Consider the following 21059-nt stretch of genomic DNA (forward strand, 5'->3'; position numbering starts at 1 on the left):
CGTTAAATTTTTAGGGAAAGGCTTCAGAATTCAACCCGACCGAAACTCGAAGAGTTGAGTCTGCAAAATTTGTCTCCTGGAAAAGTATATCATTTCCGGGTGGTGGCGTTTAATAGAAGAGGGGCGGGTATTTCATCTAAGCCTTTGACTGTTACAACCCAGTCGGAAGAACACGTTGCCAGTGCCCCTCAACAATTGGAAGCGTTCGCCACCGGTGCCAGATCCATCCACATCAGTTGGGAACCACCATTAAATCCAAACGGTGATATAATCAAGTACAACTTATTTTACATGGAGGTAAGAAATAAATAAATTTCACTGTACATCCATTATAAAACTGTTTATTTATCAGACAAGTGGTTCTTTGGAATACAATTTTGAGACCAGAGAACATCAATATGAATTAACCTCCCTAAATCCTTATACGGAATACAGTATCTGGCTTGTCGCTGTTAATATAAACGGGCCAGGCGCAGCTTCTGAAGAAAAGGTTGTACGGACTTTCAGCGACGTTCCGTCAGAACCACCTACCAACATAACACTAGAACCTGGTAGTACTGTAAGTGTATTATTTAAACGCGTGATTAGTCCTTAAAAATGTTTTGTTTTTTACAGAGTCTTTTAGTTAGGTGGGAGCCTCCTCCACCAGAATCCCAAAATGGAATTATCTTGGGATATAAAATAAAATATCGCAAAGAATCGCGAAAGCCTGTTACCATACAAACGCAAGCCAAAATGCACCACGTTACTCTTAACAATCTTGAAAAAGGCACTTTGTACATGGTAAGAATATGGGCTTTAAATATAAACGGTACAAGTCCACCTAGTGAGTGGATTGAAGCTACCACCTACAAGAACGATATGGAAGAGACTAAAGTACCTGATAAGCCAGCGTATATCAAAGGTAACTGTCAAATTTATTATGATTCTTACTAATATTGGTGATTTCAGTCCGGTCTATGTCGGATGTTTTATATGTCATGTGGGCGCCACCAATAAGACAAAACACCAGAATCCGCAATTACATTTTGGGTTGGGGTAAAGGCGTGCCAGACATGTACACGACCGAATTGCATGAAAACAACCGGACATACATTATCAAGAACTTAGGTAACAAACTTGTTGATGGGAAAACATTAGACGACAACTAATTACTTGGTTTATAGATGCAAATTCAGAATATGTCTTGAGTATAAGAGCAAGCAATCAAATGGGCACCGGCCCACCAACGTATACCACGGTAAGAACCCAAGATGAACCAATTCCAGAGCCTCCGGTACTGCTTATGCCGCCCATAGGCCTGAAGGCACACGTAATAACGCCTCAATCTGTAGTACTGTATTGGACAGACCCAAGCTTGAAAAGCCAAGTTGTCAAAGACAATCGTGTATACGTCATAAAGTATACTGCCGAAAAATCCTCCAAGAACAAATTCGAGAACACTTCAGATTTAAATTTCATGATTGACGATCTGAAGCCGAACACAGTTTACGAATTTTCAGTTAAATTAATTAAGGGTATGTCAATGTTTGCGCAAAGTGTGGGTCGATTTTGAATATATCTTTTTATTTAGGCACAAGAGAAAGTCCTTGGAGCATGGTGGTCACAAATAAAACTTTCGAGTTACCACCAAACGTCGCTCCTAGGGATTTAGATGTACATTTCAAGGACGAGGAGAATCAAATTGTGGAATTAACGTGGCAACCACCGAAAACTACCAGCGGTAAAATAACAGGATACGTTATCCTGTATACGGAGAACAAAACTCGCAGTGATCGTGAATGGCATGCAATTGCCATCAAAGGGGACAATCATTCTAGTGTCATCTACGATTTGAAACCTGTTACTCTCTACTATTTTAAGGTCCAGGCAAGAAACAGTCGAGGTTATGGGCCCTTTTCTGGTATAGTGTCCTTCAGAACTGGACAAAGTAAGTTGGCACTCATAGATGTTCAAGTTTTGTTGATTTTTGTTTTCTTTTTTTTTTATTTTATTTTAGATGTTGCCACTTATAGCAAGGTGCACAACAATATTGGTAATTATAATTTGTTTTATTTAATTTTATGGTTTTAACATTTTCTTATTAAATTTATTGTAACTACTGTTATAACGAGCTAGTAGTCATTAAATATGAGTTATTGTTCCCACTGATGAGTTTAAAAATATTATTACATGTAACTTTACAGATTCTCAGGGCATTTTCTCCAAGAGTTTTCTGCTGTATCTCCTTGGAGTGGGTTGCTTTATTGCAGTAGCCACTGTGGCCGGCGTGGTCATATTCCTCTGCTGTAGGAAAAAGGACCCAGCTACAACGTCGCCGGATCGTAGCAAAAAAGGTTATCAGAAAGGTAATCAGAACATTAAACCACCTGACTTGTGGATCCACCACGATCAAATGGAACTTAAGGCAGAAAAACGTCATTCAAATAACGATGGTGCGAGCAGCAGTGGTGCCATGACGTTACCTCGCAGCGTGGGAGGAAACGACTATGACAATCATGATAGTGTACACACCAATTCACTGGACAAAAGGAACTACGCACCTGGAAATTATGGAGGTAATTTTAACTTTTATTGTTAATTAATACTGAGATATGTGTTCAAAATATTTTAATTAACTTCTAATCTTTATTTAACTGGTTTTTCAATTAATCAAAAACTTTTATTTGCTATCACCAATAAAATAGTTAGATGTTACACAACATTTAAAATGTTTTGGACATAACTTATAAAATTCTCCATTTTATTATATGTAAATAGGAAATGTATACCCAGTGAACCAGTTTTAAATGCATATTTCATTAATCACACGTAATATTTAATTAACAATTATTTAAAAATTATAACAAATAAAATACTAGCATTAAAATAGTTTTTATAAAACTAAATTCAATTAATTAACTATAATTTATGTATATAAACTGTATAACTTTATGTATCTGCAAAGAAAAATTTCTGTATTGTGTGGTGTAACTCCAATTTACTATAAATATTCACTATAACCGGGCTTCTTGTAATATAAACTAATAGTGACAATTGGTTCTCCTATGTCCTATGTTTGTGGTTGTATAAAACGCATTATTGTACTTTGAATTTGTTCTGTGATTTCAGTGAGTACAGGTAGGTATATGCATTTTTCATGTCAGTGTATCATTAAAATTTCCAATTTTTCCTTCAGAATTTTTCCCCGCAGTCCTTTTATTTTCTCTACAATAGACTGGCAGCGTATATTGATATTATCTTTATTTCAGAGAACACAACTTACTATCATTATGGGGCTTAAACAGAAGTTGAAAGTACAGAATGAAGAAGAAGACTTATTATTCACTTAGTTTTTTTATTCGTTATTTATTTAATATTTATTTATTATTATTTTAATTAAATCTTGAATGAAATATGCATTTTATTATTCCTATTTTTAGAGCTAACTTTTAATATATTCTATAAATCATTTCTTTAATGTGACAATGTTTAAAATATGGCGTAGAAAGTTTTACCAACAAGTGTATTTGTTACACATGTGTGTCCACTGGGTATATTATTCTCAATAAAAACTGGGACGCTATTGTTTCTCTGTTTTAACCTCATACATATATTTTAAATCGATTTTATTTTTATTTCTACAAACATACTTAAATACATTCTTATTTTCTGCTGCTTAATTTAAATAATTTAATGATCAATTAATAGGTGTGTGTCAGTTTTCTTATAGTTAATTATTTGTACATATTAAAATTATGCTATATTTTTGCTGACCATTCCTATTTTCTCTATATTTCTATGTTAATTTCTGTTAATTATGCACTGTTCGCTTTTGCTGCACATAGGTAGTTCGACTGACGAAAAAAATAAACGACCCGTCAAATCCAAACCGATTATTTCGTTGCCCGTAGATTCAAAACCTCCTCGAGAACGTGAGTATTGAACGCTTACACGCTTTTGTATATTTGTACATAAAAACACTAATTTTGCTCCTTTGTGTTTTATTAATAATTAATTGATATTTTTGAGTGTCAGTTCAGCATGATTAAGATGGAGACTGACGCTGGTTTTAACATTTTTGTTGTGTAAAATTCTTATGTACAAAAATCTGTATTAAAATTGTCATGTTTTCAGCAATTGCGACTCCAATTAACACTGCGACTTTGAGCCAATCGAGTTCCGATTCCACTCCATCTAGTAGACCATCTTACCAAAGGACTCAGTATTCTTTACCACGTTCACATGTTCAGAGCGACACTCATGCAATATCAAATACACCGACTATAGAACAGATGTACTCTGGGCATCCTGGACACGCAACATACGAAACGAATACACCCACTGCCGGATATATCAAGTAAAAATTAGAGTAAAGTATTTGTTTTTATTTTCTAATGTTCGTTTCGTTTGTAGCCAACCGCCTGTAGCACATGTACCTCCTGGTAGCACCTACGCCCCGGGCATGAACATCATGGCGGACCAGGCAGCCAAACGGGCCCAGGGACAAGGTCACCCGCTCAAAAGCTTCACCGTGCCTGCCCCGCCGCCCATTTCGGCACCAGGGACTCCGCAAGCAAAACACATCGGTAGGTACCACAAAAACCGCACCAAACCAATCGATGACACTAGACGAATTTGACCCATTTTATTAATTTTTACCATTCGAACCACTGAGATTTTACCTCCGCTCTTGGTGATTTGAACACATCATTTCTTCAAAATTTTAGGTCTTTTTATTTTCTAAAAATCGCCTTACACAGTTACAGTCCGACCTAATTCTTCGCCATTTAAAAAGGCCCCAACAAGTGGTAGCACCAGCACACTGACCGGCACGCCGCCATCCCGAATCAGCGCCTCCAATCCACCGCCCCACACGCCCGAAGAAGTGCAACGTCTAAATTCATCTCACTCGACGGAAGAGCTCAATCAGGAGATGGCCAATCTGGAAGGACTTATGCTCACATTAAACGCTATTACCGCGAACGAATTCGAGTGCTAGAGTGTACGGTTTATTATTTACTGTTATTTACCCTTGAGACTGATTTTTGTGGCGTTTTGTTGATTAGATGTCGGGAGAATGGTTTTAGGGCAATAACCGCGGGGAAAAGGAACAATTACTAAATCACAATGATTAAGATATGTGCATTTATTATATACAGGGTGTTCCTAGCATACATGCTTTCATGAAATGACTCGCAAGATCATAAATAGCTAATTGTAAGAACAGTACCGTACCGAATTCAAATAGAGTTCATAAGTGTCCTGTTTAAGACGTTTCTCTTTTCCCCCGATGTCGCGCCGTTGCAATACTAGGTAGTTTTGTTACCAGGTCGTAAAATTGCATAAACTATTGGCACTTTATTTTTTATGTAAATATTGTAAACAGATTAACTTAAATTCCAATTAACGATTAAGTTGGTTTTTCTACGATTGTTATTATGTGATAATAGATGGAATCTTTTTTCTCAAGTACATTATGTATGTTTTGAAAACATTTATTTTACTACTCTTTCTCTGATAATTAATTTGAAATTCGTCATGCCATGATGAGGCAAAATTATTATTTTTATATTTCTTTTACCTGTTTACAAATGTTAAGCAGCGTACAACGATCTCAGTTTAAATATTATGCAGTTTATGCGTGGCTATAAACAAATATATTTATTGAAATTGAGGCAATCTACGTGAATAAAAAAATATACGCAGTATTTTAAAAAATTATATTTTAATGTACTAAGAGGAAAACAATATAAAAATTTATTGTGTTATGACAAAAATCGTATATCTAAACCCAGTGCATTTAAAAATTGTACTGACTTTTTACCATGTAGATTAACCTCATTGTAATCCAACTTGTTCATTTTATATGATGCATATAAAATTGAAATTAAGTGAATGCCTATGTAATCAGTGAGAAACTCCAGTGGCTTGGCCTAAATGTCGATAAAAGATTCAGTAATCCACAGCATTTTATATTTTTTAATATTGCTCATTGGTCGATCTGATTTTTTTACCACACCTATGATCCTCTGTAATAGGGGATATAAAATTAAATCATGTGGCATCAGTAGTACTATATTTTAATGATTAAATTTAAAATAGGAATATTAAAATAATTACAGTGTGATTTTACGTTAATAAATTAGATTTTAATGGGGGGTTCTCGATTTTTTTGAGTGGATCGTAATAATTCTTTATTTAATCACACTGTACATCTTAATGTGATATTTTCGTCATATTTATAATTCTAATTTTTAGGAAACTTAAATATTCTTATTTTAAATGTTGAAAAAAGTATTCTTGCCCTATATTCTTCTTAAATATTTAATAACGTCTAACGTAACGAATTGGGCGTTCTTCAAATAGCAGGACTAAAAAGCACAATTATTATTAAATATTTATTTATGAAGATGCCATTACTGTAAATATTTAATGTGAATAAATTAGGTTTAGTACAATGAAATTTTGTATTATTGTATAACCACAGCTAGTTATTATGCACATGAAAATATTTTTGCTACAGTAGTACAAAATGTAAAATAAGGAATACTATTAGCAAAATGTATAACTGATTCAAATACACAAATGAATACTGGCTGCTTATGATGAAATTGCCAAAACTGTTACGAGCAAAATTGTGTCAGACTTGATGTGTCTACTTCGAACTTTTATATAACATAAGCACTGACCTGGGAAATGATTCAGTATTTAAATACTACTTTAATATTTAAACATTTGTTAACTAATTTAATTCTTGTTTTATTGTAACTTACTATTCGGAATTTATAAAAAAATGGCTTTTGTACCATTTGTAAACATGTATTTAGATAATTTTTCTACCCCAGATTCGTGAATTTTTATAAATAGATTTTTCTAAATTAAACATTGTAAAATAATTGCTTTAACGAAATGTAACAGTATTTTAAGTTATAAATTATCTATTTTGTACATTACGATTGTGTTAGAACGAATATTTTATTTTAAATATTTATTTATAGTAATTTTATATGTGACGTGTGATTTTTTGTTTAGGGGTAATGCGAAATGCAAATGCCTTAAACGCGATATTTAGAATATTGATATTTTAAGATCGTTTTTTACTGTTTGTAGTTACTATTACTATTACAATAAATGTGACTGACATAAAATAAAAAACAAATGGTAATACAGGTGTTTTATTTTTTTTATGTTTAAATCTTTTGTATCTTACAAAAGGCAGAGAAGTTGGGGCGTACTCCAATTTTTCTAACAGCACACCTATGATTAAATATAATTAGAATATTTTATTGAAAATAATTACACTATATTCTTTCTCTCATTATTCATTTTGCACCTAAAATAAACTTGTGCTTAAATTAAATCTAACAAAATAAATGCAAAATGTAACTTTAAATAAAATTGTTAATATTTTGTTGAGTATCTCTTGTTTGTTGTAACCACCTGTACACAGCGAAGCAAAGATTCAATAAAATATTGGCAATGGTCATTGGAAACTACTAATGAAACTATATTTCACAACTCTAATTAATAAGCACGATTCATCTAAATGTGATACTTATTGGTGTTTTAATTGAGATTACAAGTCATTCCATAAGTTTTCAATAATGTTTGGATCCGAACTCTACCCTGGCCAATCGAGAATCACAACATTTTTATCTATTAAGCAACTTTGAACAACTTTGGATGCATGCTTCGTATCATTCGTATGCATAAAAATCAATGTAATTGGTAAATTATTGTTGGCAAATACTTCCATTACATCTCTTATGATGTCTCTATATACGAAACGGTCCATTTTTACTAATAAGTTCTTGGAATGGATCTGTACCAGACCAAGGAAAGGAATCCCAAACCAAAACTTTTCCTTCACTGTGTTTCAATGTTTTTGTCTGGAATTCAAACATTTATTAGGAAGATGATGAACATGGATTAACCACTTCAAAGTGCCCTTTGCCAAATTTCTGGTGGATAGGTCAACGTCTGATTGTTTAACTGGACACTGATATTGTATGACCTGATTAATTCATTTTTTATTTACCTAAAGGACAAGTATGTTCTCTACTGATTTATAAAAATTTGTCTCTCAATAAAAGGAGTTTTTTTTTGTTAGGATATATTCTTATTGTATTTTCAATTCACTGTGTTGATTCATATTTGTTAATAAGCATGTAAACCATTTTCTCTAGGCATCATAAATTTTTATGAATATTTGGACCTTAATATTTCATGTTAATTATTATTTTCCTCTGAGAGAGAATTTATTTAATAAAAAATCATAAGTAATACTAAGAATAAATTCTATCATGAGTATTGTTAAATGTATACATAAAATGTTAACTTTTGAATGTGCTATTTCTTTGGCCAACCAAATCAAATTAATATATGTGTTTGAAGTAATATCTCTGACGTTTATAAGATGTGTAACAAAAAAAGCAAAGAAAGTATAGAATATTGAAATATATTTTTTACTGAACAAAATTTGAATTAAATTCTTTTATGAAATTATTAGAAAATTAATTTTAGAATAATAGTATTGGTCCAATATGTATAGTATACAAAAAGATTTTAATTTTTTGATGAAAACTTACATGAACATGTACTTACAAAAATAATGTTAAATTCTTTAAATCCTATAAGACAATTCACCACCATTTCCAAATTAAATAATCTAGATAAGTAGATACCTTCATCTACAATTCGTTATTACTCGTTAATCAGACGAGTTTCGCAATTAAAGGCAATTTTAGACGTGCATTATTGATTTTACCCCAACATAAGATTGGTGTTAAGGTGTAATTTGGAATGCATATCCGTTGGCGAACACGCAACAGTTTGTAGTAAACACGGATCTGCGGCTGTGTCTAAAATAATTAGCGCCAGAGGTCGTTCTTATCAGTAATCTTTTAAGACTCGCTCTTTATCAATTAGGAGAATCAATTAAATTTATATTTTGTTAACAGCCGTGTAGTTTTCGTACGGTTTTACGTCGCTTGATTGGCCAGTGGTGGTTAAATAGTGCCTTATATCAGTGGTGGGAGCTCCAAGTGCACCTGTCAGTCACGTATTAAGGTAAAAATCAATTTAGTAAAAATAATCGATTTATGTCCTTGAACATGGTTTTGGTAACATATTTATTTTGTTATGAATATTTTACAACGCCGTACAACACACATCGGTTAACGGGCGCGAACGTTCGTCAGTTTTCACATACATTTACAGGTTAACACATCACTCAAGATGTCAAGTTTCGCTGTCCGTGACTGTCGTACGAATGCGAGCACAATTTCATTTAACATTTTTCGTATATCATATTTTTATTGACACTTTAACTAAGGTCAACTGATCTCAATTGCCACGAGGACGGAACGATCGAATAAGTAAGTTTATTTTATTATATTTTTTTTTTTTTCAAAATTCCTATTTTTATTAGTCGTTATTTAATATATGTGTTTCCCAATAAACACCCAAAAAAATTACCATAACCTGTTCATTAGCGCTTATTGACGATCGACTCATAATTGGTAGTTGTTGAAGTAGAGAAAATTAGGTTTAAAACTTGTCTAAAATTTGTCGTGTCAACAAATGTGTTTGTTTTAATATTATTCGCGCTGTATAAGTATTCGCGGGGATCAGCAGTAACATTTCTTGTTCGACAGGTTGTTATTTTGTGTATTATTGAGGTTATGTCAAAATGTTTTATGTTAATAATTAAATCAAAGATTAAACATTTGTTTCTGCATGAGATATATTTTGTCAGTTCAAAAGTTACAACAAGGTAAACTTTTAATTTTACATTTTCTATATTTAATTAAATGTTTATACACACATTACTATTATTCTAATTAATCTTTTAGAATATATTCAGTATTTAAGAATGATTATATTTTGATACCTCTAATATCATAAAGTACATTTTTTATTATTATTATTATTATTATTATTATTATTATTATTATTATTATTATTATTATTATTATTATATTATCCTTTTAATTTTTTACTTTATTTTATATTTAATCAGCGTGGTATTACTACTGTTCAAATTAAGCATGTGAAATAAATTATGTCATTTGAATTTTAATGTTTAAGAATGTGTGTTACAGAACAGAAATAAGCTAATTTTAATTTTATTGCATATTAATTCTCAATTAAATTGTTGAAAATCATAATACACAATTATGTTTTTAAAATTTAGTATATTTAAAGTTTATCTATTAGTATAATAGTATTATAATTAATCTTTTAAAATGATAAAACATTGTTTGTTGTTTTGGAATTTTGGATGTATATACAGTAGTGGCCATAATTATAGCATACACATATTATAATATACTAAAAATATGAGTTGTACAACTTGAATTGTTTGCCATTACATTATAATGTTTATTATTTTTTTTATTGTTATATCTACTATATATATCTACTTTTGTAATGGTCAAATTTATAGCAACTTTATACTTTATAGTCTTTATTTACTAGCGGTCTTATGCTTCTTATTATTATTTAATAATTGCCGAAGTGAAACTGTAAGAAAAATTATAATTCAGCCGAGAGAAGCAAGAAGAGATGGCTGAGAGTTTACGGCTTAATTATTTCCCATATTATTAAAAAAATTGGAAAAACTGGTCAACTGAAATTAAAGCCAACCTGGAATAAATAGGGCTTGCTGAAATTAGTTCTAGAATCATGAGAAGATCGTTAGTGGATGGGGTTCGTTTCACACTAGATCTAAAAGAAAAAAAACTAGTTTCCACTAAACAAGTGAAAGTTCACAGTGCGGTTAGTAATTTTTAGTGAAGTGTCAAAATTTAATTCATAAATGGTTCTGCTTATGTTAAACATAAACAGGAACAAAACTATCAAAAAAATTTGTTATAAACACAGTGAAACATGAGGCGGTTCAATTATGATATGGGGATGCTTCAATTCTTCAGGCGTACGCCCACCCAGACTGATTTATGTATAGAGATATATTAAACAACAGTTTGCTTCTATAAATTAATGAAATGATGCTCTTAACACATGTTTTTGAACACAAATCCAAAATTGAAGTTAAAAGACGTCTCAATCTCCAGATTTCAGCCCCTTAGATAATATAGGGGATCACGTTTATGACCACAATCGACATAAAAATTCTAAAATTTTAAATGAATTCATCACAGCCATTCAAAAAGCTTAAAGGAATATAAATTTGTTCTATATTCGGAAAATGGTCGAATATATGCTAGGGAGATGGGCCAAAATTATAAAACAAAAAGGATATTATACAAATGTTAATGTTAAATTAAATAGCAGAGATTTAATCATTCAAAATTACTCTAAAAATGAACGTTGATATATTTATGACCAGAAAAATATATTTAACATTTGATAGAACAAGAATATGTATTGTTATCTTGTTTTTATAATACTGTATAAAACAACAATCACATTAATTAAAAGAATTATGGCTAAAATATTAAACGAATTTAAAAGTTGCTATAATAATGATCACCACTGTATGTAGGAGTGGTTATATTATGACAATAAAAATTATAAAATTTATGTTATTAAAAATTATAAAAATTATTAAAAATTATTCTTTCAATATTCAATTCAAAATTTTTGTTTTTATCAATATCACATTACCATTGACAAATTAAAAATTTGAAATGAGAAAACAATTGTTTAAAAAATTTGAACATCAAAATTATTTGTTTTATCAACATCTCGTTGCTATTGTCCGAATTAACATTTGAAGTGAAAACATTAAATACATTCATTCAAATCATTCAGCAGTGTTCGACATGGTTTGGTAGTGCCACATCCCAAAAATTGCAAGGTAAATAAATGTTTTATTTTCTATTTATGTTTACTATATACATACATACATACATACATACATTCATTCAACAATCTCTTATTACTTACTATTTATTTATATCGTTAGTAGACATAAAACATAATTTCATTTTTGAAATTTATATGGCAATATTTAAAAATATTTGTTGATGTTATACATTTCAAACATTACAGGGTATTATAATTATTTAATCTTTACATTTGCTATTTAAATTTTTTCGTTCCATTAGTATCGTGTTACTACAGTTAAAATAAATTATTTGAAAATCATAATACGAAAATTATATTTTTAGTTTAGGAATGATTATATTGTAACAGCTCAAAAATTTGACTTATTCTTTTATCTTCTTTTTGCATTTTTAACATTTAATTGAATGTTTTATCAATATTGTATTACGAAATTCTAATTATAATCGTGTAAAATGATGAAACAATTGTTTTTAATTTAAATGTGAAATTTGTTTTATAAACATCGCATCACTATGGTATTATTCAAATTAAACATTTGAAGTAAGAAAACAAATATACAGTTGTCATGAATATCAGTGTTTGAGAATGTTTAAAATAGTCGTGTTGCATCCCGAAAACTGCAAGGTAAATTTTTTATTTATTTTGTCTTTACATTTACAATATATACTTTAAACATATCATCAATCGCATATTACATATTCAAATAAATCGTTTATGACTATAAAACATAATTATAATTGTTACTCTTAAAATTTATAATTGGATATATAAATTTTTTCGTTCCATTAACATCATTCATACTTTATTTTCTACATTTCATTGAATGTTTATCAATATTATTATAATACTAATAACAATTGGTTTTAAAATTTTAATATCAATTATTTGTTTTATCAATATCACAGTACCATTGCACATATTAAAAATTTGAAATGAGAAAACAATTGCTTAAAAAATTTGAATACCAAAATTATTTGTTTTATCAACATCACGTTGCTATAGTCCAAATTAAACATTTGAAGTAAAAACAAATATACATCAAACATCATTCAGTAGTGTTCAAGACGGTTTAGTAGTGTCGTGTCACAAACATTGCAAGGTAAATTTTTCATTTTCTATTTACGTTTTTTACTTATATTTTTTACATTTCATCAATCTAATATTATTTACCATTCAAATAAAACAATTTTAATCATATTTGGACAACTTACTTCCGATTTTGGTATATTTTATAATTTAAATTTAGTTAGTAGTTAGAATTTGACTTATTCTTTTATCTTCTTTTTGCATTTTAACAATTAATTGAATGTTTTATCAATATTGTATTATGAAATTCTAATTATAATTGTGTAAAATGATAAAACAATTGTTTTTAATTTTATTTAATTTAAATGTGAAATTTGTTTTATCAACATCGCATCACCATGGTATTACCCAAATTAAACATTTGAAGTAAGAAAACAAATATACAGTTGTCATGAATATCAGTTAGTGTTTGAGAATGTTTAACATAGTAGTGTCGCATCCCGAAAACTGCAAGGTAAATTTTTTATGTTGTCTACATTTACAATATATACTTAAAACATGTCATCAATTGCATATTACATATTCGAATAAATCGTTCGTGATTATAAAACATAATTATAATTGTTAGACTCTTAAAATTTATAATTGGCTATATAAATTTTTTCGTTCCATTAACATCATTCATACTTTATTTTCTTATTGCATTTTCTACATTTCATTGAATGTTTATCAATATTATAATACTAACAATTGGTTTTAAAATTTTAATATCAATTATTTGTTTTATCAATATCACATTACCGTTGCACATTAAAAATTTGAAATGAGAAAACAATTGCTTAAAAAATTTGAATATCAAAATTATTTGTTTTATCAACATCGCGTTGCTATTGTCCAAATTAAACATTTGTAGTGAAAACAAATGTACATCAAACATCATTCAGTAGTGTTCAAGATGATTTAGTAGTGTCGTGTCTCAAACATTGGAAGGTAAATTTTTCATTTTCTATTCACATTTATTACTTACATTTTTTACATTTCATCAATCTAATATTATTTACCATTCAAATAAAGCAATTGTAATCATATTTAGGCAACTTACTTCCGATGTTGGTATATTTTCTGATTTAAATTTAGTAAGTAGTTAGAAATGCTAAAACTTTTATCGTAAATTATTATTTATGTAATTTGATAGTATTATTTAACATTTCAAATATGCATTCATAGAATTGACTTAATGGTTGTTAGAATTAATTTATTGATAATGTCATATGAATAACATATTTTATTTATACTTTACGCTGTTACTAAACTCATAGGTATGTTATAACATTAAATAATTATAATATTAAATATTTAAAGTGACAATTATTTTTTTGAGATCTTCGTGTTGATTATATTTTAGTAAACTTTACTTATATTATATTTATTCATTTTCTTATTTGACTTTAGCAAGTAGTTAGAAATGCTAAAAGTTTTATCAGATATTATTATATTTAAATAAATTGATAGTATTATTTTACATTTCAAAATATACATTCATCGAATTGGGTTAGTGGTTGTTAGAATTAATTTATTGATAATGCCATATGGATAACAAATTTGATTAGCACTGCGATATTACTTAAACATATCACTGATTAAATAATTGTACTATAAAATATTTAAAGGATAAACTATAATGCAAAATGTCTATTACAAATAGGTTTAATATTCTTAAACAATAGAATCTTTGCAACTTTTTAATAATAATTTAGTCAACTTTGTTTAATTCTAATTATATAACAGTTAACATGTTTAACTTTGAATAAGTCTAGCGTCCATATAGATGGTAAATTTTCTGAAATAAATTGTAAATGTGCCTCCACTTCAGTTCCTTCCGCCTATCGAATCGAACAAGTAAATGGCTTGTAATTATTCAATTATAAACATGTTATGCCGTACCGTAAAATGTATATGTTAAGTAACACCAAGTTCTATTAGGTTCCGTGACGGCCAATTGAGAGTTCCATTGACGTCCAATAAGAAGATGCCCCCCAATTGGAAAATAAAAGAACGTTAAATAAAACGATGGTGTCAGTGAATGCAATTAGCGCACGTACGTTAATTTAATTACATCTACGTTAAGTAATTTGGTCTTTGAAAATGAGCGCGGCGAAACGAGCGAAACTGGACGACGACGGCGACTGTCACTTTTATCCTGTGTTACCAGACGAACTGATCGAGGACATACCCTTGGAGGAGGTCTATTATACCACTGTTGCCAATCCAAAAGACATATCAAAAGCTATTACTGAACTGAATGCTGTTTATCCACTGCCGGAGTTGATGCATTTGAAGAAAATGCGAGGAAAAGAAATTCTTCTGTTGCCGTGTGCAGTTGCAGATGAAGATCAAGTTTTAAAAGTTCTCAAAAGCAAGGGCTTCAATGTTGCCCTATTAGAGGACAATATAAGACGAACCATGGTGGCAAAAATTGCGCCAAAAGTGAGAAAGCAGTATGAGGTTGTAAACAAATTATGGCCCTGCAACTTCCACAGTAACAAGTATTTGGAGAAACTTAGTACGAATACGATGTTTAACGAAAGGGAAATGCAGCAGCATCGCAGCTTCATGAAAGTTGCTGTAGATGTGGCAAAAATGTCCTCCAGTTTAGCTGGTGTTGTTGTGGTGGATCCTAAATTAAACTCGCTTGTAGCTGTCGGATATAGTCAAACATCTACAGGACCCTACAAGCATGCAGTAATGGTGGCTGTCGATAACGTTGCTAAAACTCAGAACGGAGGACTTTGGCAAAATCCGCGACACAAGACGAATGGACCATTGGACTTACGAGGAATTCCGGATAATCTTTTGAATCGGCTACAAGAAAAGCATCCAAATATTAGTTTTGGCGCAACCAAGTATAAATCAAAATGTGAAGTAGAAGTACCAGCGGATGGACCATATTTATGTACAGGTTATTATCTGTATTCTACATGTGAACCATGTGTGATGTGTGCGATGGCCTTAATTCATAGCAGAATTAAAAGAGTGATATACGGTTCGCAATCAACAAATGGAGGTTTAGGAACATTGTGCAAGATTCATACTGTGAAAGACTTGAACCATCATTATGAAGTTTTTGCTGGACTACTTGAAAGGGAGTGTCAAAGCCTTTAGTAATATATAAGTTAGATATATCCTGTCTTAATTACTTTCAATGATTACCTCAAAATTAATCAATTGGTTATTTGCTTTGGGGACAGTTCCTATCAACATATCCCTTTTCCAGATAAAATTCAAAATTTAAAAATAATTTACTTTTGCATATTGTTTGGTAAAGGGTTATTGTTGGTAAGAGCTGGTCCTGAAGGAAAATAACAGGATTAATTTTTTTACATAAAAGGTTACATCTGAATTAATTGGTTATTTGCTTTGGGGACAGTTCCTATCAACAAAATATCCCTTTTCCAGATGAAATTCAAAATTTAAAATTAATTTACTTTTGCATATTGTTTGGTAAAGGATTTTTGTTGGTAAGAGCTGGTCCTGAAGGAAAATAACAGGATTAATTTTTTACATAAAAGGTTGCATCTGAATTAATTGGTTATTTGCTTTGGGGACAGTTCCTATCAACATATCCCTTTTCCAGATAAAATTCAAAATTTAAAAATAATTTACTTTTGCATATTGTTTGGTAAAGGGTTATTGTTGGTAAGAGCTGGTCCTGAAGGAAAATAACAGGATTAATTTTTTTACATAAAAGGTTACATCTGAATTAATTGGTTATTTGCTTTGGGGACAGTTCCTATCAACAATACCCTTTTTCCAGATGAAATTCAAAATTTAAAATTAATTTATATTTTTGCCTATTGTTTGGTAAAGGGCTATTGTTGGTAGGCGCTGGTCCTGAAGGAAAATAACAGGATTAATTTTTTACATAAAAGGTTACATCTGAATTAATTGGTTATTTGCTTTGGGGACAGTTCCTATCAACATATCCCTTTTCCAGATAAAATTCAAAATTTAAAAATAATTTACTTTTGCATATTGTTTGGTAAAGGGTTATTGTTGGTAAGAGCTGGTCCTGAAGGAAAATAACAGGATTAATTTTTTTACATAAAAGGTTACATCTGAATTAATCAATTGGTTATTTGCTTTGGGGACAGTTCCTATCAACAATACCCTTTTTCCAGATGAAATTCAAAATTTAAAATTAATTTATATTTTTGCCTATTGTTTGGTAAAGGGCTATTGTTGGTAGGCACTGGTCCTGAAGGAAAATAACAGGATTAATTTTTTACATAAAAGGTTGCATCTGAATTAATCAATTGGTTATTTGCTTTGGGGACAGTTCCTATCAACAATACCCTTTTTCCAGATGAAATTCAAAATTTAAAATTAATTTATATTTTTGCCTATTGTTTGGTAAAGGGCTATTGTTGGTAGGCACTGGTCCTGAAGGAAAATAACAGGATTAATTTTTTACATAAAAGGTTGCATCTGAATTAATCAATTGGTTATTTGCTTTGGGGACAGTTCCTATCAACAATACCCTTTTTCCAGATGAAATTCAAAATTTAAAATTAATTTATATTTTTGCCTATTGTTTGGTAAAGGGCTATTGTTGGTAGGCGCTGGTCCGGAAGGAAAATAACAGGATTAATTTTTTACATAAAAGGTTACATCTGAATTAATCAATTGGTTATTTGCTTTGGGGACAGTTCCTATCAACAATACCCCTTTTCCAGATGAGATTCAAAATTTAAAATTATTTTATATTTTTGCCTATTGTTTGGTAAAGGGCTATTGTTGGTAGGCGCTGGTCCTGAAGGAAAATAACAGGATTAATTTTTTACATAAAAGGTTGCATCTGAATTAATCAATTGGTTATTTGCTTTGGGGACAGTTCCTATCAACAATACCCTTTTTCCAGATGAAATTCAAAATTTAAAATTAATTTATATTTTTGCCTATTGTTTGGTAAAGGGCTATTGTTGGTAGGCGCTGGTCCTGAAGGAAAATAACAGGATTAATTTTTTACATAAAAGGTTACATCTGAATTAATTGGTTATTTGCTTTGGGGACAGTTCCTATCAACATATCCCTTTTCCAGATAAAATTCAAAATTTAAAAATAATTTACTTTTGCATATTGTTTGGTAAAGGGTTATTGTTGGTAAGAACTGGTCCTGAAGGAAAATAACAGGATTAATTTTTTACATAAAAGGTTGCATCTGAATTAATCAATTGGTTATTTGCTTTGGGGACAGTTCCTATCAACAATACCCTTTTTCCAGATGAAATTCAAAATTTAAAATTAATTTATATTTTTGCCTATTGTTTGGTAAAGGGCTATTGTTGGTAGGCGCTGGTCCTGAAGGAAAATAACAGGATTAATTTTTTACATAAAAGGTTGCATCTGAATTAATCAATTGGTTATTTGCTTTGGGGACAGTTCCTATCAACAGTACCCTTTTTCCAGATGAAATTCAAAATTTAAAATTAATTTATATTTTTGCCTATTGTTTGGTAAAGGGCTATTGTTGGTAGGCGCTGGTCCTGAAGGAAAATAACAGGATTAATTTTTTACATAAAAGGTTGCATCTGAATTAATCAATTGGTTATTTGCTTTGGGGACAGTTCCTATCAACAATACCCCGTTGTCAGATTAAATTCAGAGTTTAAAGATAATTAATTTTTGCATTTTGCTTTCAATTTGACAACGGGTATTATTGGTAAGAGCTGGTCCCGAAGGAAAATAACAGGATACATTTTTTATGTAAAAGATTATATCTGAATTAATTGGTTATTTGCTTTGGGAACAGTTCCTATCAACAATACCCCGTTGTCAGATTAAATTCAGAGTTTAAAGATAATTAATTTTTGCATTTTGCTTTCAATTTGACAACGGGTATTATTGGTAAGAGCTGGTCCCGAAGGAAAATAACAGGATACATTTTTTATGTAAAAAATTATATCTGAATTAATTGGTTATTTGCTTTGGGGACAGTTCCTATCAACAATATCCCATTGTCAGATTAAATTCAGAGTTTGAAGATAATTAATTTTTGCTTTTTGCATTCAATTTGACAACGGGTATTATTGGTAAGAGCTGGTCCCGAAGGAAAATAACAGGATACATTTTTTATGTAAAAGATTATATCTGAATTAATTGGTTATTTGCTTTGGGAACAGTTCCTATCAACAATACCCCGTTGTCAGATTAAATTCAGAGTTTAAAGATAATTAATTTTTGCATTTTGCTTTCAATTTGACAACGGGTATTATTGGTAAGAGCTGGTCCCGAAGAAAAATAACAGGATACATTTTTTATGTAAAAGATTATATCTGAATTAATTGGTTATTTGCTTTGGGGACAGTTCCTATCAACAATATCCCATTGTCAGATTAAATTCAGAGTTTAAAGATAATTAATTTTTGCATTTTGCATTCAATTTGACAACGGGTATTATTGGTAAGAGCTGGTCCCGAAGAAAAATAATAGGATACATTTTTTATGGAAAAGATTATATCTGAATTAATTGGTTATTTGCTTTGGGAACAGTTCCTATCAACAATACCCCGTTGTCAGATTAAATTCAGAGTTTAAAGATAATTAATTTTTGCATTTTGCTTTCAATTTGACAACGGGTATTATTGGTAAGAGCTGGTCCCGAAGAAAAATAACAGGATACATTTTTTATGTAAAAGATTATATCTGAATTAATTGGTTATTTGCTTTGGGGACAGTTCCTATCAACAATATCCCGTTGTCAGATTAAATTCAGAGTTTAAAGATAATTAATTTTTGCATTTCGCATTCAATTTGACAACGGGTATTATTGGTAAGAGCTGGTCCCGAAGAAAAATAATAGGATACATTTTTTATGTAAAAGATTATATCTGAATTAATTGGTTATTTGCTTTGGGGACAGTTCCTATCAACAATATCCCGTTGTCAAATTAAATTCAGAGTTTAAAGATAATTAATTTTTGCATTTTGCATTCAATTTGACAACGGGTATTATTGGTAAGAGCTGGTCCCGAAGGAAAATAACAGGATACATTTTTTATGTAAAAGGTTATATCTGAATTAATTAGTTACTTGCATTGGGAACAGTTCCTTGTATTTGGTTAACATAATTATCATTGGTAAGAGCAGATGTATTGAAAAATAGCAAGATGAATATTTTTATCTAAAGTTGCACATGAATTAATCAATTGGTTATTTGCTTTGGGAACAGTTCCTATCAACAATACCCCGTTGTCAGATTAAATTCAGAGTTTAAAGATAATTAATTTTTGCATTTTGTATTTAATTTGACAACGGGTATTATTGGTAAGAGCTGATCCCGAAGGAAAATAACAGGATTAATTTTTTATGTAAAAGGTTATAACTGAATTAATTGATTATTTGCTTTGGGAACAGTTTATTTAAACAGAATTAATTGCATTTTGTTAGATAATTAATGACTTGTTTATTTAAAAAATTACATCAAAATTTTGTTTTGTAAGCAATAAAAAATATAATGTAAAATTCAACTCAATATTTAAAGAAAATTAACTGCATTTTCTTAAATAAGAGGTTATCATTGAGTAGAGATTGTTAGAAAGAAATAAAAATTACAGGATTTAGATAACTAAGGCATAAATTCATGTATTATGGTGAAATATACGCATGTAACAAAAAAATGTGTTTTCTTTAAACCTCATTCCAGTGCTACCAAGAAATAAGTTCTTTTCCTGCTTGAACATGGTTTGAAAGTTGTCTTAATTAGCTGTTAATAACATAATTACGGCATATTTTTTTGAATGCAACAAACACATGTATTTAAGCAGAAATATTTAACCTTGGCTTTAAGTAGTCGAAAACCACAGAACACTCTTCTTAATTATTTTTGTACACTCTAAAATGTGTTGTGTTCAAATTGATTTGTTTTCTGTTCACGGACATAAGTTCTATCCTGTATAATTAATAGTTATTACATTCATAATTTCGCTATTGATAGCTGTGACATTTAAAATATAAAAATGTTATTCAGAAAGATGCGATCTGGATCGCGGACAGTGCCAAAGTGTGTTCTTCAAAACCCACTTAATTTTAGTTGCAGAGTACCTACGTCACATCCAAAACTATTTTTAATAATTCGCACGTATTTTTACGTAGCAGATTTCCCAATATTTATACCGTCTACGAATTGCTAGACTTCAGTTCTGTGGTGCGATTGAAGCAGATTAATAAATATTATTTGAGCA

General features: G+C 30.1%; 2 protein-coding genes across 8 annotated transcripts in view; both read left to right on the top strand.

The window, feature by feature from the left end:
* The window catches only part of LOC109595822 (neogenin), an 89225-nt gene extending 82078 nt beyond the window's left edge, over window positions 1-7147 (top strand). Inside the window, exons 10-21 of one of the 3 annotated variants that reach the window (XM_020011251.2) lie at window positions 15-297; window positions 353-559; window positions 616-904; window positions 952-1110; window positions 1167-1517; window positions 1574-1930; window positions 2000-2035; window positions 2187-2558; window positions 3828-3914; window positions 4117-4339; window positions 4396-4568; window positions 4743-7147. In XM_020011251.2, coding sequence (XP_019866810.1) covers window positions 15-297; window positions 353-559; window positions 616-904; window positions 952-1110; window positions 1167-1517; window positions 1574-1930; window positions 2000-2035; window positions 2187-2558; window positions 3828-3914; window positions 4117-4339; window positions 4396-4568; window positions 4743-4981 — 2776 coding nt within the window. In that variant the 3' untranslated portion in view covers window positions 4982-7147. Of the gene's footprint in view, window positions 1-14; window positions 298-352; window positions 560-615; window positions 905-951; window positions 1111-1166; window positions 1518-1573; window positions 1931-1999; window positions 2036-2186; window positions 2559-3251; window positions 3566-3827; window positions 3915-4116; window positions 4340-4395; window positions 4569-4742 lie in introns of those variants that run through there. The other 2 variants (XM_049968907.1, XM_049968911.1) reach the window with 2 other exon arrangements.
* Window positions 7148-8892: 1745 nt separating this feature from the next.
* On the top strand, window positions 8893-16001 carry LOC109595805 (probable inactive tRNA-specific adenosine deaminase-like protein 3). Of its 5 annotated transcripts, none has more exons than XM_049968968.1 (2): window positions 8893-9051; window positions 14803-16001. In XM_049968968.1, the coding sequence occupies exon 2, from the start codon at window positions 14965-14967 to the stop codon at window positions 15979-15981; it is 1017 nt and encodes a 338-aa protein (XP_049824925.1). In that variant the 5' UTR covers window positions 8893-9051; window positions 14803-14964; the 3' UTR covers window positions 15982-16001. The 5 variants fall into 5 exon arrangements, with proteins under 5 accessions (XP_049824925.1, XP_019865914.1, XP_049824920.1 ...); XM_020010355.2 differs by lacking the exon at window positions 8893-9051 and adding an exon at window positions 9136-9359; XM_049968963.1 differs by lacking the exon at window positions 8893-9051 and adding an exon at window positions 11747-11803.
* Window positions 16002-21059: the final 5058 nt, after the last annotated feature.

The sequence above is a fragment of the Aethina tumida genome, chromosome 1, assembly GCF_024364675.1.
Source record: "Aethina tumida isolate Nest 87 chromosome 1, icAetTumi1.1, whole genome shotgun sequence".
In the NCBI taxonomy this organism is placed as follows: domain Eukaryota; kingdom Metazoa; phylum Arthropoda; class Insecta; order Coleoptera; family Nitidulidae; genus Aethina; species Aethina tumida.

Excerpts from the sequence above, each read along its gene's own strand:
- LOC109595805 (XM_049968968.1), top strand. The coding sequence starts at position 14,965 with ATGAGCGCGGCGAAACGAGCGAAACTGGACGACGACGGCGACTGTCAC.